This window comes from Penicillium psychrosexuale (assembly GCF_028828465.1).
Source record: "Penicillium psychrosexuale strain IBT 29551 chromosome Unknown utg000005l, whole genome shotgun sequence".
In the NCBI taxonomy this organism is placed as follows: Eukaryota; Fungi; Ascomycota; class Eurotiomycetes; order Eurotiales; family Aspergillaceae; genus Penicillium; species Penicillium psychrosexuale.
Window position 1 is genome coordinate 267,982 of NW_026643190.1, and position 16,105 is coordinate 284,086.

A 16,105-nucleotide genomic window follows, 5' to 3' on the forward strand; every position below is an offset into this window, starting at 1 on the left:
ACGTGAATATTTTCAACTTCCGGTTCGCGTCAAACGGGAGACAAAACTACACCACAGTTGTGAGAAGAGAACACTATACTCTGCATATTGTGTGTACTACACTATACACATTCATCATGCCTCCCTCTGAGGAGTCCATCCTGAGCAATTTCCTGCTCTCTCCAGCCCCGCTACCAACAGTCATCTCGCTGCAAAAGTTCACAGAGCTCTTCCCAAAGCGCTTGAGATCCCATCCACACATCAGGACTTTGTATCGGGAGCTGCAACAGGTCCGAGAACAGGACATGGATCGAGTCAATGAAAACATCGACAACGAGATCAAGCAAGGTGAAACGCAAAGAGCGGAGCTCCGAAAAGCCATTCTAGCCACTGGAGTCGAAGCCTCAAGTTCTGAAGAGCGTGAAATGGACATGGATGTTCATCTGTTTGGCCAACCACCTACTGCTGTACCGGGAAATTATCACTCAGTAGCTAGTCTCCTGGCTGAAATGGAGACGGCCAGCGCTAATGTCGAGCGTGAAATTGCTGGGATCGATCAAGAGGCTGCAAAGATTTTAGCTCAGCTCAATACGACTGTTGGTGATATAAGCGGTCTCTGCTACGGCAAATTACAGGGTTCTAGGACTGCTGAAGATATAGCTGGGGAGGCTATTAAGGGCCTGCAGAACCTTGAAGATGTTTGCTATAAGAATAGCGCTTCTTGAGAGGTATGCTTCTGCTCATTATGCATTGTGCATTGTGCCCATTTGTTATTTGAATACCCCTGAACTGTTGGTATGGTTTCAATGTCAATAAAAAGACCTCAACTGATACATTTATATACAGATACAATGCAAAATACCACGAGCGCTTTCCTGTCTGAATCCTAATTTCGAGAGTTGTCTGGCAGTTCATGCAGGTATCATGCTCTATGTTTGCTGAACGCTTCCTGTATTTCGCCACTTTCTGCCTCCAGAGCTATGTTATAGGGTCAAGCTAATTGCTCTTCGTGGCAATCACACGAAAATTGTTCTCTTGAAAGGCCATCTATTACACTCCACTCTTATTTACATGTCGGAATCTTGGCCATGGCCTCGGAAGAATGCTTCTATTACACCAAAGCTCCTGTCGATTAGTTTGTAGCCACACTTAAGCCCAAGCTTTGTAGCAAAGCTACCTCATTGTTACTTCTACTACGATATAACTCTTGATTCCTAGACGGGCTTTGGACAAAGACTATACGTTTACCTGATATGATATGAGAACAAACACAATGGTCTAGTTATTGATGTACTCAAGCCATGTACATACTCTTATCCCAAGCATCAGTACTACAAATAATATATGTGATCATATATTCCGTGCTTGTAATCCCATAATTACCCATTTCTCGCGATAAGAAGTGGGGAAATCCCAAACGCGTGCCGCGTTCGCGTTTTCCTCCTTCAACTCCAATTGAAACATCAAGACTACATTATGCCCTCCATAAAGCTACATCCACGCTGCTCTGGCCCAGCAAAAAGGACTACGACTGCCTCAACACCGAATAATCCCCTTCCAGCACTCCTTCAAACACCCTCGGGCCTAGCCCTTCTCGAGCTACAGGGCACAATCAATGTCCCCTCGGGGGACGAAGATGACATAGACTACTCTACCTCTACGGATAATCCAGCCTCCACCTTCGAAACTCCGATCGGAAAACTCATGTTCCCAGACTACTCGGTTCACAACCCAGATGACACAAAATGGATGAAGCGCGCTTACATGTATGTCGGTCGGTACCAGCGGATGACTGGCGAAGTTAAGAAGCTGCCGCGGCCGATTGCCGTGCTACAGAAACGACAGGCGGCGGAGAGTGAGGAACTGGAGGTTGTGGAGATTGTGCGCTATAAGATCTTCTTCAAGAGTCGGCCGGAGCCCGTGACGACTGTTTGATTGGGCTGACTTGGGGATTTTACTTTCGCCTTGGAATGAGATAAACTAGCGAGATGGTATCTGGAAATGGCATCTGTTGTGTGCAACATATACAGCCGCAGAACTTGGATGAAAGGGTTACGAGATGCACAGCCAGCCCAACTGACATGGCCTCGCGCTTTGCTACGGAGAACAGCGGCTTCTTTCTACAGCATTGACCTTGTGCAAAAACATCACTTCGGCTTCTGTGGGTATACAAGCCTGAACTTGAACCTCCCAAGGTTCACCAAAGAAGGACAAAGCTCTGGTCTGCATGAATGGATGACTTCAGCATTGCCTCATACGTTTATCTTAGATAGCCTCTTGATCCGGAGATGCGGGCTTGGAATGTGACACGTCTGGGCAGGGATCTCCTCGCCAGAATTCTATTTTTCTCCTCAACACCGACCCAGCTGTTTTCAAAATCACTCATAAATAACTTGTCCCCACCTTACACCGGCTCAACGGCTGGCGTAGGGATGACATGTTTCTCGGTCCACACCTGCACCGATATTAGCGCAGCCACAATCAACAGCACCGATCATGACCGTCCCGGAAAATGAAGACATCTTTCCCGCGAAGATGGGGCCCGAATATGTCGGCTTCGATCACATCCATTGGTACGTCGGCAACCCCAAACAAGCCGCCTCATACTGGATTACTCGCATGGGCTTCCGCCCCATTGCATACCGCGGCCCGGAAAACGGCTCGCCCTATCTCGTGAGCTATGTTGTAGCCAACAGTGGCGCTACTTTCGTTCTTACGGGGCCAGTTTGTGGCCCGCCGAACCAAGGCCCGGAAGACGGTATCTTGCGTCAGGCTTCGATTTATGAGCGGGCGACGCTGATTGAGATCCATAAGCACTTGACCATACACGGCGATGGGGTGAAGGATGTCGCATTCCGGATCGCGGGAGATATACAGGCTGTATGGAAACGGGCTGTAGGGAACGGTGCTCGCGCTATCACTGAGCCGCGGACGTTTTCTGTCGAGGGGCATGGATCGATCGTCTCTGCGACTGTTGGGACGTACGGGGATACCGTACATACTCTGGTGAATCGGGAGAGGTATTCGGCAGGTGCTCCCTTTTTGCCTGGGTATCGATTGCTCGATAGCGAAGATCCGATCACACAGCTTTTGCCACCCATCAACCTTCTTGAGATTGACCACTGTGTCGGGAATCAGTCGTGGGGAGGAGTGGACAGCATTGTCCAATAGTGAGTAGAATCAATGTGGTTCTTGTTTGACTGTCGCTAACCAGCTTTAGTTATGAGGAATGCCTCGATTTCCATCGCTACTGGACCGTCGACGATAAAGACATGTGCAGCGAGTACTCAGCGATGCGATCAATTGTCATCGCTTCACCAAACGAAACCATCAAGATGCCTATGAACGAGCCCGCAACCGGCAAGAAGAAATCACAGATTGAAGAGTACGCAACCCATCCTTGTTTTTTCTTTCTTTCTTCTTTCTCATCTGCCCTACTCCGCCCACATACCAGCCCTTCTAACATTCGCAGATTCGTCGACTACTACCACGGCGCCGGAGTGCAACACATAGCCTTTCGCACGCACGACATCGTCGCTGCCGTAACTGGTCTCCAAGCGCGCGGTGTCCAGTTCCTCAGTGTACCAGCTACATACTACGCGGATCTGCGGAAGCGCCTGACACAAGTGTCCTGGACGCTTGCGGCCGATGTAGACGTACTCGAGCGGCTGAATATCTTGGTTGATTTCGACGAGCGCGGATACCTGCTTCAGATCTTCTCCAAGCATGTCGGAGATAGGCCGACGGTGTTCATAGAGGTCATACAACGGAATTCGTTTGATGGGTTTGGGGCTGGGAATTTCAAGAGTTTGTTCGAGGCCTTTGAAACGGAACAGGATTTGCGTGGGAATCTGTGACCAGTGCCCAGCGAATGTTTGATACGATGGACCATGTCATATCCAATCTAGGACTCTAGTCAATCTTCCGGGTATTATAAAGTGAAGCTAATAAGTTCCTCGAGGTCGATGTCCTATGCCTCTAGTGGGCCATACAGTGAGCCATACAGATGTCTTGCGTAGTTTGTCCCACAGCATGGTAATGGTGTACAAATAATATACCGAGGCCCCTCAATATCCATCCGATATGCATATACAAATACAACCCCATCATCCTTCAATATCCAATTCCGCACACCAAATACCCGAGCGGAAATTGCGCGCTCTCCAACCAAGAATATTCCGCGCTATTTCCCCAGTATGGGCGACGGATCGGACCACTACGACAAAACTAATTTTTGGCTCACCGCTCTAATCACCGCCTATATGATTATGGTCTTGGGCCTGTATGTAATATTGCAACCTCTTTACATTTACCTCTAGTATATGTCTATCAATTAACCTTGAACCTTTTAAAGAGTAGATTACCCTCTCTCTATAATGGCAGTACCATATTTGAGAGAGGAGAGTGTACTATATAAAGAATACGTGTACTTTGGAAAATATCAATTTGCGTAAGGAGGAGAAGATGGTGGTATACGGGGAGGTCATATGACCTGGAATAATCTACTAGGTATAAAATAGTCTTGGTATTCATAAAATTGCTTAGTCATCGATGCTATAAGGTTCTAGTTATTCCTCTGTCTTAATGCCCTATACCAGAATTCACCGCCTTTTAGAATTCTACTAGTTCTACCGATTTGAAACTCCTAGTCGGCAGTATATTTAATAGGAAGGCGGTCCAGGAAGACATTTTCCTCCCGAAACAATACTTACTTACTCAGGTATACTTACTTGTCAGCTTCTAATAGTCGTAATTAGTTTGAAATTTATAACTCTTTTAGAGAGAGGCATTTTAATTAATTAGACCTTCAAATTTGAACTTAATGCGACCGTTGGAAAGTGAGTAATTAGAGAAAATATAAATTGCTGTATACTCATTACAGCTGTGGAACAGCGTATGGCTAGCTGACTAATTTTCTGCTCGGCAGAAAATTAGTTTTGTCGTAGTGGTCCGATCCGTCGCCCATACCCCAGCAAAGAAACTCCCAATTGAAGAGATAGACATATAGAATCTACAGAAGATACATAAAACAATCAAAAACAATACCAACCTAGTCAAAAATAGCGGAAATAATTAAACAAACCATGAATCAACGGATCTACTCCGGCTCCTCCCCACAACCCGACGGAAGTATCAGAAACAATGACATATATGAACCCATCGTAACCCCGCCATATAAACCCGTATAAATTCATATTAATTCCCCCAGAATCTAAAATCCATGTCCATTTCCCGACTCCTCACCTCCCACACCCTCAAAAAAACAATGGCCCCTATCGAGCGAATCACCCTCTTCAAGATCCCCAACGAGGCGGATCGCGACCGCGTGCTGGAGCAGTACAAGGTCCTCGCGAAGACCGCTACAAAGGTGAGTGCATATTGTTCTTTTCTACACAGGCTCTGCGCTGTTTGGCTACATGTACCATGCTGTACTATGCTTGCTGTACTACGTAGCCATTCGGGAGATTCGGAATGAAACGCAATTGAACGGTTATTAACGGGTGTTTTCTTTTTCTGTTTTTAGGACGGCAAACCCTACATCCTCGCTGCTGCTGTTGGCGCTTCGATCCCTGATCCTCGTAATAAGGGGTACAACTTGTCTGTCAAGACGACTTTTGCTTCGATGGAGGATATGAAGTACTATGATACCGAGTGTGAGGCGCACAAGGCTCTCAAGGCTTGTGCGGCGCCTGTCAAGGAGGATGTGTTGACGAGTTACTATGAGAATATTCTGTAATGGATTCAGAATTGAGAGATGGATTTGTGCATGTTCGATCTTCATATAAAGAGAGTATAGAGCTAAGGTAGAGAGCTGGCCACATGCAGAAGCTAGATAATAGGATGAACAAAGTCCATTGATGATGTACATGCATACGTCTAGTACGCCCTGCCCGAGGATCGGAGATAGACATACACACTAGAGCAAATATAATTCAACACAAGGTAGCGAAACACCGATGCCTTCCAAAAATGGCATGCTGAGAGCTTGGAGAAAAGAGTCGTAAAAGGGCAAATCATGATGTCGGCTCAAAACGGAGAAAAGCAGGTACGGGGAGCAAATCAGGACAAAAGCAAATGACCCGGCCCATAAGCATGGTGCAAATGCGCAGGATAGGACGTGATCGCAGATCCTCGCTACCACATCTGCGCATTCCAAATATACAGAACCGGATATTGCTATCCGGGTGGAGTACTAATAGAAGCAACGTTGTGACAATCAGTCGAGGGCACGACGCAGGTCGCTCCATTTCTGGCGGAGATTCTCGTGATTTTCGGAAATCTGTTTGAGCTCGTCAGTCTCGGCATCTCACGCTGAATGATAAAATATCTTACCTCTGCCCACTTCATTTTCGTGGCAACCAACTCCTTCTCCATATCGGACATTGATTCTTCCATCGCGCGGTTCTCGTTTTGCACCTCGATGTTCCGCTTCATGATCCGCTCCATTTCTGCGCGGAGCTTCTCCTCCACTTCGGCCGGCTGCTTGTCGACCACGTTCTTAAGTTGGCCGACCTGGAGTTCCAGCGCATCCTTGAGGTCGCGCAGCTCCTCATTCTCAACCTTCACGTGCACCAGCTCGGAAGCCAATTGCACATGCTCCTTGTCTGATGCTTCGGCACGTTCCTCGAGAAGTCGGACACGCGCGCCCTGCGTGATCACGGTGTGCCGCAAGTGCTCCAGCTCGACTTCACGCTCTTTCTCGGTTTTGGTCTTTTCCTCCCATTCGGCGGTGTACGTGGTGAGCATCTCGGACGTGAGAGGAATGGCGCAAGCGTCCTGTACCATGATGTCGGATCGGTAAATCTCTTTATCAGAGGCACCAGAGCTTCCGAAGAAGCCTGACTCTAGGATTGACGAGGTGGATGGCTGCTTGTCAATGTAGGCATCGAACAAACGCTCTTTCAAGAAAGTAGTGAGCATACTCATATCTTTCATTTCAAGCAGCGCGTCTGCGTTTCGTCGCATGATCGCAACGCCGAATTTGAGGATGGTGGTTTCTAGCCCTTCTTCGAATATCAGGTCGTAGATACGAAGGACTAGTTGCAGCGGGAAACGGTAGGCGAACAGCGTCAAGAACCACTGGGTGGCGTACAGCTGAGGAGGAACTCCACGGCGCCGGAGATGGCAGTAGAGAGCAGGTTCTAGGTCTTCTAGCAGTCGCTCAAATTGGTATAGGCTACGGTGAAGCCCAGGCATATCCTGAATGAACATATCTCGTAGAGAGTACTTGTTCATCAGCTTGACCATCATGGCGAAAGCATCGACTTCGTCCATCTGTGTAAAACGTCAGCCCATGAGCTCAGTCGGCCTAATTGAGGGTATACTCACGTTGAATAACAATGGCATAGCAATAAAATTCATGCCTTGCGCGTATCCAACTCCCGGATCATACAGGGCGTATGCCTTGCACAGCCCAAAGAGGCCTTCTTGGCTGCCCTGGGAAACAAAGTATTTCGCGTAGCTAGTACGAGCTCCCAGGTCTCGCCTGATGGTCTTCTCCAATTTCTGCAGCGCAACGGCGTCTATCTTTGCTTTCTTGAGACGGTCGGCGTCATTGGAGGTATGTTCCTTGCACAATTTATCTGTTTCTCCTTCGTTAGGCGGGCTAGGGGCAGCGCTGCTGGACCGTGAGCCGGAACCTGAGGGGTGGGAGCGGACTGAAGAGCGTGAAGACGAACTTTCAGTGCCATTTATTGTTCGTCCATCTTTGTCTTGTGCTGTGCCACGCGCCACGAGGTCTCGATAGATGTCCTCCATATCGCCAGTATGACAATCTGCCAAAATTTGCCAAATCACTCCTCGGATCGTCTGCGGGATACCTCGTTTGATGGCGGCATTCAGTTCCTCTGAGCTTGCCAAGGCCTTGGGCCCGTTGTTCACAAGGTGCTGCCACATCTCCCAGTCCACGGGGATGGAAGCATCAGCCACAGAGCCCGTTCTCCCAGGACCGACCGTCCTCGAAGGTGAAACGACTCCTGACGCTACCAAAATGCCATCCTCTCCTTCCTCTGGGATGATAGGGGGGCTAGCTCCAGACTGGCTAACGCTAGCCTGGCCCGATTGCACGCTCGTCTGATCGACCTCTGGAGCATGGCTCTCCTCGCGTAGGCGTAACATCTTGAATTGATCCTTCAGGCTATTGCGTCTCGGCTTCTTTGAGCCGATACTCGAGACGTCGTCACCATCACGAGCGAGATGGTCTAGGTTGCTGCTGAGGGTCGATACGGAGGTGGCAGTGTTTCGTCGGCTGGCAGAGGAGGGTGGGGATTTGATGTCCTTAGCATTAGTCGCGGTTGAGCTTCGAGTGAACCACGCAAAGGGGCCACTAGGCTTCCGAGGATGGGCTGGCTGGGGAATAGGTGGATTCTTGTTCACAGGAGGAGCCGCCCATGGGACTGAGGGCAAGCCACCCGACAGACCCATCAAGCCTGCACTTGCCGGAGGAGCGGGATCGTTCTTAGGAGGCAACGGAGGCGGTTCTGTTTGGTCCCCTGGGCGCTGTGCCTTGTGTGTCGACTCGTCTTCCTTGCTGTTCATCAGGTTCACTTCGTCGAGCGATGATGATGTTGATAAACGGCGGGACGTGAGTAGAGGTGACTTCTGCAGTGGGCTCTGATCGTGATCTTCTCCGTTCTTCTCGACCTCTGTCTGCGTAACCTCGGACCCTTGTTCCGGCTTATCACCCTGGGTGGGCTCATCGGTCGCTGTGTTCACCCCGTGGTTGGTGTCGGGATTATTCTCATCGCTGGTACCCGTTCCTTCATCTTGCCCCTTCCCCATATTCTTATTGTTCTTATCATTCTGTCCATCCAGCCCCTCGCCATCCCTGATTTGCTCCTCGGCGGTCTCACTCTTCTGCTCGGCCTGCGATTCAGAAGGTGACGGAGGTTTCTCCGTCAATTCCGGAGACATATGTGAGCCAATTGCCGGACTATCGGTCAACGATCGGGTGGAAGTGGACTTGGGGATGATGACGTTGAGGTTGTTGTTCTCCTGGATTGGGACGGTTTCAAGGGCGTCGTCAAAAGACTCCTATTCGAAGGGCGATAAGCTCGTGTCAAGACAAGCTGGGGTTTTGAAAGATCTGAGTCTGAACCACTTACCCCTTCGTATTCGGGACTTTGTTTAGGCGTCGACATATCGGCCATAGCTGTTTAGATGACCTCACAACAATCAGAAAATAGAACACCCCATAGGATCGCAAGAGAGCAGACGCTCGGAAGAGCTAAAAGACAAAAATCGCAAGTGGAATTCGCGAAAAAGGAAAAAAGATGGAAGGAGGAAGGAGTTGAAGGGGTTTGGTGAGTTTCAAGTGATCGATTCGACCGACCAGGTACACTCGTCGCTGATTGGTGCCCCAACGAGTCACCATCTCCACATTCAAATAGCTATATATCCCATTGTGATTTCGTATTGTTAGACACTCGACGTCTGCTATATGCAGCAAACACTACTTAACGGAAACAATTGGCGACTTAGGTTTGTGTTCTACTTGTACTTGCATGGCATGTTTGTCAGGTCAAATTTCCAATCTGATATGGCATACCAGCGGTTAGAGACTACCGTACAAGGGTGGCCGGTCTTCCATGTAGATCCCCGTCTAATTGTCTCTGGCCAAGACAGCTGTACATGGAAATAGTGACATACATATCTGGTCGATACGATCTGCATGATTGTCAGTCATGTGACTCCACAGATCGTTGATCGTTTGTTTGCTTGTTTGTTTGTTTGTTTGCACTGTTTGCAGGAGTTTGCAGGAGTGGCTCATTCTCAATTTACATCTACCTCTGCAGTTGTACGTATAAAGATCCTTCAAAAAGTTGTACAAAAGACACCAAAAAAGACACCAAAAAAGATAGATATAATATTAATGCTAAGATCATTGGTTGCACCATTGCAGAGAAGGCGGCGGTGAGGTAGTACTTATCACATTCTACAGCTACATCTTTGATTTCTACTACGAAAAACCTACAGGGATCCCTCATTACCAGCAAGGATTTGATTGAGATTCTCAAGCCATGCATACAATCACCATCCCCACTCACTGCTATCGACGTGCCAATTTACCCTGTCGGGTTGTTTGGCCAGTCCGTACAAGACGTAGTAAACATCAGACCATTCCTCCTTCCTATTAATAGGTCCATAAAGTTTGCAACCTAACATATGCCTAGAGATAAAAAGGGTAAGCACATACACCTTTACGTACCACGGGGAATATCACGTACATATTTCCGGTCGATGCATCATAGATAAGCTTCCTTGCAGAAGCGGGTATCCAGCCAACTCCGCACGATATAAGCTGTCTTATGAATGTGTCAGCTTTATGAGTTGGATGAAGATAGTGGATGAACTTACTGGTAGACTCGACGGAATTTTGCGCGAATAGCATCGCGTACGTGAAGCTCATACGTCCAGGAATACTGTGATAGAGGTACCTCAGGAACTTTCTCCCAGACAATGTAGGTGATAAAGCCCGAGGGAACGATATCGTCAGATTCTTGCTGTGCTTCTTGGTAGCCAAGAAGCTTAGGAGCAAACTCACAGCCCTTCTGCATGAGTTCCTTTAATAACTTTAACTCATTGGCAGTTTTTGTTGGAATAGCCTGCTTTGCTCGAATGCTTGACTTCGAATCCTGGGTTTCGGTGATAGGGATTTGCTGATAGATTCGCAAAAATGCCGTCTTAGCTGGGTGACTCTTGCAGTAGCAGAGGAATTTAACGACAGTGTATGGATGACCCAAGCCCGTCGTCGATGTCTTTCTGGTCTCCCAAATGAGAGATTTCCTTCAGCTTCTCGGTAATTACCCATGTCAGAGACGGCAACAGTAAGCCAGTTTGTGCGTTGGCGTCAGTGGTGATCTCAGTGCCTTCAAGGTCGCATACTGAGTTGGTTTTGACGACCTTCATATTGAATCTATAGATTTTGTAAATGAGAATTCTCAATTTGATCCTTTTGAGAGGGGCAGGTGTCAAGTGACCACATACTTACCCCTGTAAGCATAAAGAAACTCTATACACAAATAGTCCTGAGGCATCCTTGGCGGCCTCAGGTTGTATATATATCTAGGGTGGTACCGTGAACTTTAAGAAGATATTGAAGAGGGGACTGCAAAGGGGGCAGCAGGGGCACCGACAGCCCTGCCTGCGAAACATGGTGGGAGCAAAGTCGTTCACTGAGAGTAGTAGGGTGTTAGAGAGTAGAGCACCATGGGGTACTAGAAGAGAAGAAGGTGGAAGGTCTGCTTCAGGGTGCTTTTATACCACATGGCCGCTTGGTCTTGCACTGTGTGGGGCGCCAGGTCGATCAAAAGAGAAAGAATGCATTCAACGAAATGACCAAGGTGAAGAAGGAAAGAAGAAGCAAGTGCAAAGTGGGAAGCAGCCTATTGATATAGCTGACCTTTTGCAAACATTGTAAGCCTCGAACCCTCTCGCTTAGCTATTTAGCAAACAATCCATGAAGTGACATAATCTATGAAGTAAAACAACTATGAATTAAACAATGCAGACAGCAGATAGTCGCCGATCCGTAGAGTTATAGACCAGAAAATCATGCAGATGGTAACACACTGGTACTACAATACCGGAAAAAAAGACAAATAAAAAGACACGACAGGGCCGCAGGCTTAGGTTACCTATTCATATATTTTCACAAGGTCTTCTCAAAATCAAGCCATCTTTCTCGTCGCAATGGATCCAGTTTCTTCACTTCTGAGAGCCAGCTCAGAATCTGGTCCCGATCCTCAGAAGACAAGCTGCCTTCGACCTTGGATGCGAGAAGGGTGCACTCAATTAATGCCTGGTAGATATATTTGCAGTCTTCAGCCCCATCCAACATCTCCTGGATCTCTTCGATCTCATTTCTAATGTACTCCAGCCGGTCGGACGAGCTCAAATTGGGGGCCATAGTTCGTTCAGCCATCGGCGGGTCAAACACACTCATCAGATTTTGGTGATAAAACCAAAGTGACTGATCATAAGGATCAATGAATGCTTGATGAATGAGAGATAGTTCTAAAAACACAAATCAGTATAAGATAGTCTCTGATAAGACAGGTTAGACCAACCATCATCCAACATTCTTCTCCGATCGTCATCGCTGGCAGATTGCTCATCCAAAAGGGATTGGATAAGCTTTGTCCGGTAATGCCACGCGGAGAAGTTGGAAAGATTGGCTCCAATCATCTTCGTGGCATATTCAAATTCCTTCTGGGTCATGCTTGTTGCTTCTTCAGCAGTGCCAAGCTCCTTCAAGGTCTCAACCACGAAGCGTCGATAACCCCACCCGTGGAAATTCCGGCTATCGAGAGTCAACATCTTACCCACAAGGGCAAGTTCTTGCTGCCAGATTTCCCGGGCCTCGGGAAGGGGTAGTAGACGGCGAGCTTCATCCAACAGCCACAAACGATAATTCCAGATCCAGTAGCACTTGGGGAAGCTCCGGAGAAGGGGAATCAGGAAATGTAAATCATTTATGATTAGCTGGGTGATTGAATGGGTAGCAGTCTCATTATCCGAGCCCCCTGCTTGGGAGAACTGATACTGTAGTACCAGACGGCGGTAGTTCCAGGCTGTGTAGTATTCTGGATTGCTAGACAGCAGCTCCGAGATCTTCTTCAAGGTCTCGATTGTGTACTCATGCTCAGCCACCTGTCCTATGTCAGACTCCATTTATAGGTGAGCTCTAAAAGATGGCCAACCTTTTTGGATACAGAAAGCTCGAGATCCTTGTATTTTTCTATCTTCTGCAGCTCTTGCTGTCGCGCCTCGGCGGACTTCTCAGCTGGTTTGTACCGCGGCACACCATGCTATCGCAATCGTCAGCCTCGGAACGGTACAGCATGGGGGAATTATCTCACACTGGGCATTTTCACTCTTTGTTTGACAATAAGAAATAAATAGAATGTGTTTCCTTGTAGGTAGGTTGCTTCGTGTTGATCAGATGTGGCCAACTAGAATTATCTCATTGGTGCATCCATGGATGATGCGGTGGGTAAATTACGTAAGCTCCCCGGCATCTGCATAGCTTCACGTGATCATCACTCTTTCTACTTTGGGGACTTGTCTTTTGCTTCGTCGTCTTTCTCGTCTTGCCGCTATGCCTTGAAAGAGAGGCCTCCTTATACATTCCTTTTTTAGCTCTAGGTCATTAATCATATACAACTTATCGACCTGCATCCAGAACCATGGTAGATATGCAACGTCACTCCTTCGAGGAAACCTCTACAGGCAGTCACAAACATCCATTGACTTCACACTCTCGATCCGAGTCTTCCAGGGACAGTGGACCTGTCCAATTAACTGAATTTGCAACTATCAATTTGCCATTCTTTGAAACATCTACTTCTCAATCATCATTGTCAAAGCCCAAGACGCAACATGCTCTGACACCCGTCCCTCGTTCCAAAGAAAACCGGGTCTCCTCACCCAAAAGAGGTCGCAGCAGAGTGAGAACCACTGGAAATGCAGTAGCAAGGAGTTCCTTTCGAAGTCCTATGTCGCCTGATAGATTCATTCCAAAGCGAGACTTCGTGGAACCAACATCAACAACCTTTCGTGTGGCCAAGCATCCGCAGCGTCTTTCGCCTCAAGAGAGACTATTTCGACGACTTCCTCCCGGGGATGATCCATTTCTACCCACAATCCCACGTAGGGCTTATGTTGCCAACAGACCCCAGCTGCCAACTCGACTCCAGCAGATCCCACATCAACGGCCTCGTCTAGTCACTGAAGGCAATATCACAAGCAACAACGCTGCGCATGAATCTTTGAGACAGGTCAGCTCCGGCGCTGTCTGGAACGTGGGTGGAGCCTCTGCAGTCCTCGATAGTTCCCTTGTCGTGGCTCCTCATGAAACGCCGAGCACTTCGACCAATGGATCATCTGCCCCAGTCTTCGTGGCTCGGTTTTTACCCAGAAAACCCAAATACAGTGAACAAGAAATACATGAGTCGAGGCTTGCGCTTGCTTTGGGAATCGACCCGACGACCAGACAGCTAGGTACTACTTGTCTGCGGTATCTGGATGTCCCCCTCAATCCAGCATCTCCAGACTTCGAGCGCCTCTCCCCATTTGGATGGAAGGACAGTGCTTGGAAGCAAATTGAAAAGGAGCGTTGTAAGTGCAATTGTAGTTTTTAACAGCCACCCCCTGAGCCTACTTTTGGAATACATTTACCATTTACAGATAAAACATATATGATATTCTTAATCCAACTTTTGGAATTGTGAGACTAGCGGTATCCGCAGCCTTCTCCAAGGCATCAACTGACTCGGATTGATTCTCAGGGGCCTTATCTCCTACCAGAAAAGAGGTTGTTCCACCGAAGCCTTTTCGAATCCTTGATGCTCCTTTCCTTCGAGACGATTTTTACTGCAGCACTCTTGCATACTCAACAACATCCGGGATACTTGCTGTGGGTCTGGGTCATCAAGTATATCTCTGGTCTGAAGGTCATGGGATGGATTATCCCCCCTTTCCAGATCTGCACCCCTCAAATTATGTCACCTCCTTGTCATTTTCTTCTGAGGATGGCGAGCGAAGCATTCTTGCAGTGGCCAGGCGGTCAGGTCAGTTGTCTCTATGGAGCACATTCGAGAAGGAAGTCCGGTTTGAGATCAGTCATCCCAGTACCATTACATGTGTGACGTTTAAGCCGAGAACATCAAGGCGACCTTCAGAACGGTTCATGCATATGGAAGTCGACGTGGAAGAGATTGTTGCAGGTGACGACTTTGGAAATATCTGGTACTATTCAGTCGAGTGGTCTGACGAAGAAGATCAAGCTAAGTGGAATTGGAACGGGTCCATGACGCTTCTTGCCAAGATCTGTGCACACACTCAACAAATCTGTGGACTGGCATGGTCACCCGATGACAAATACCTTGCCACGGGTGGTAATGACAACGCCTGCCTTCTCTTTGAGCTGGCTGAGATTGTTTCGCCACAGCAGATGAGTTATATGGTCCCACCCATCACGCCCCCGGACTCTCCTAGCAGCTTCAGCCTCGGTGTATTTCCATACTTTCCTCTGAGCACCGCAAGAAGACGATTGTTCCTTAGACGACCTGCTCTCCCATCATGGCTTGCTGCTCCAGTTAAGCCTCCGGCCGAATCTGCGCTTCTAAACCATGCAGGCACTGTGATCTCCGGTGGGGGACGAACTATTCTGGTCCCATACGGCCGTCACAAGTATCGTCTGATGCACTCCGCTGCGGTCAAGGCAATTGCATTTGCGCCATGGCAGTCATCCCTGCTCGCGACGGGGGGAGGCACCAATGACAAAGCTATACACTTCTATCACACCCGGAGCGGAGCTTGTCTCTCAACCATCAATGTCTTCGCACAGGTAACCAGTCTTATATGGAGCGAGACTCGACGCGAGATCGCCGCTACTTTTGGTTATGCACAGCCAGATCACCCATTTCGTATCGCCGTCTTTGCCTGGCCCAGCTGCGCACAGGTGGCCGTCATTCCCTGGGGGCCCTATGGAACCACCTGGGATGGCCCTGAGACTCGAGTTAGCAACTTCGACTGCGGAAGAGCACTGTGGGCAGTACGATATCCAGGAAAAATCCCTCGTTTCTCGGCTACACGCTCTGCTCGGCCTGGCAGCCAGTCATCTTCACCTTCGTCCTCGTCAGCCCAGACTGGGTCTCCAGAACAAGAGACCCCGACCCGTGGCCGCAAGGTCAGTAGCCGCAAGGTTGGTGCTAGCATGGTCACTCCCAAGGAAAAAGAAGGTGGGATGTGGTGCGCACGAACAAGGGAGGAGGGATGCATTATTGTCGCGTCTAGTGATCAAACTGTGAAATTCCATGAGATCTGGACCGGAAGAAGAACAAGCACTGACTCTGCTTGTGGACTCTTCGGTGGAAGCGACATTCTTGAAGGCCTTGAGGGCATTGAGAAGTCTGGTGGTGAAGTCATTCGTTAGTATTCTTTGTCTTCTTGGGTCTGAGTACAGGGTACTCTCACTATCATTAAGCGCCTATATTTTTATGGTTTAATGCTGCAAGACAGAACTTGGGTAGGTTTATCATTCTTTGTTGCGATGAATTGAATTGTTTCTTGTTTTCTACCGTCCAATCTGCTAAGTATACTCCGTACTATGTTTAACCTTAAT

General features: G+C 48.3%; 8 protein-coding genes across 8 annotated transcripts; 5 read left to right on the forward strand and 3 right to left on the reverse strand.

The window, feature by feature from the left end:
- Positions 1-116: 116 nt before the first annotated feature.
- N7518_009060 (Cnl2/NKP2 family protein) lies at positions 117-704 on the forward strand (the record flags this gene model as incomplete). Its single annotated transcript, XM_057189987.1, has 1 exon — positions 117-704. One exon carries the CDS (start codon positions 117-119, stop codon positions 702-704), a length of 588 nt encoding a protein of 195 aa, XP_057037643.1.
- Positions 705-1,455: 751 nt separating this feature from the next.
- N7518_009061 (Ctf8 family protein) lies at positions 1,456-1,914 on the forward strand (the record flags this gene model as incomplete). Its single annotated transcript, XM_057189988.1, has 1 exon — positions 1,456-1,914. One exon carries the CDS (start codon positions 1,456-1,458, stop codon positions 1,912-1,914), a length of 459 nt encoding a protein of 152 aa, XP_057037644.1.
- A 561-nt stretch (positions 1,915-2,475) lies between these two features.
- On the forward strand, positions 2,476-3,836 carry N7518_009062 (4-hydroxyphenylpyruvate dioxygenase family protein; the record flags this gene model as incomplete). The annotated part of the gene is made up of 3 exons (XM_057189989.1): positions 2,476-3,149; positions 3,200-3,364; positions 3,452-3,836. 3 exons carry the CDS (start codon positions 2,476-2,478, stop codon positions 3,834-3,836), a joined length of 1,224 nt encoding a protein of 407 aa, XP_057037645.1.
- Positions 3,837-5,245: 1,409 nt separating this feature from the next.
- Positions 5,246-5,716, forward strand: N7518_009063 (Dabb family protein; the record flags this gene model as incomplete). Its single annotated transcript, XM_057189990.1, has 2 exons — positions 5,246-5,347; positions 5,504-5,716. The coding sequence occupies 2 exons, from the start codon at positions 5,246-5,248 to the stop codon at positions 5,714-5,716; spliced, it is 315 nt and encodes a 104-aa protein (XP_057037646.1).
- A 480-nt stretch (positions 5,717-6,196) lies between these two features.
- N7518_009064 (putative GTPase activating protein (Gyp5)) lies at positions 6,197-9,128 on the reverse strand (the record flags this gene model as incomplete). The annotated part of the gene is made up of 4 exons (XM_057189991.1): positions 6,197-6,259; positions 6,313-7,254; positions 7,309-9,012; positions 9,084-9,128. The coding sequence occupies 4 exons, from the start codon at positions 9,126-9,128 to the stop codon at positions 6,197-6,199; spliced, it is 2,754 nt and encodes a 917-aa protein (XP_057037647.1).
- An 880-nt stretch (positions 9,129-10,008) lies between these two features.
- Positions 10,009-10,887, reverse strand: N7518_009065 (uncharacterized protein; the record flags this gene model as incomplete). Its single annotated transcript, XM_057189992.1, has 3 exons — positions 10,009-10,147; positions 10,336-10,666; positions 10,701-10,887. The coding sequence occupies 3 exons, from the start codon at positions 10,885-10,887 to the stop codon at positions 10,009-10,011; spliced, it is 657 nt and encodes a 218-aa protein (XP_057037648.1).
- Positions 10,888-11,629: 742 nt separating this feature from the next.
- N7518_009066 (Rab geranylgeranyltransferase BET4) lies at positions 11,630-12,848 on the reverse strand (the record flags this gene model as incomplete). The annotated part of the gene is made up of 4 exons (XM_057189993.1): positions 11,630-11,994; positions 12,048-12,630; positions 12,681-12,788; positions 12,840-12,848. 4 exons carry the CDS (start codon positions 12,846-12,848, stop codon positions 11,630-11,632), a joined length of 1,065 nt encoding a protein of 354 aa, XP_057037649.1.
- A 318-nt stretch (positions 12,849-13,166) lies between these two features.
- Positions 13,167-15,916, forward strand: N7518_009067 (WD40 repeat domain-containing protein; the record flags this gene model as incomplete). Its single annotated transcript, XM_057189994.1, has 2 exons — positions 13,167-14,097; positions 14,268-15,916. 2 exons carry the CDS (start codon positions 13,167-13,169, stop codon positions 15,914-15,916), a joined length of 2,580 nt encoding a protein of 859 aa, XP_057037650.1.
- Between the last annotated feature and the right edge of the window lie 189 nt (positions 15,917-16,105).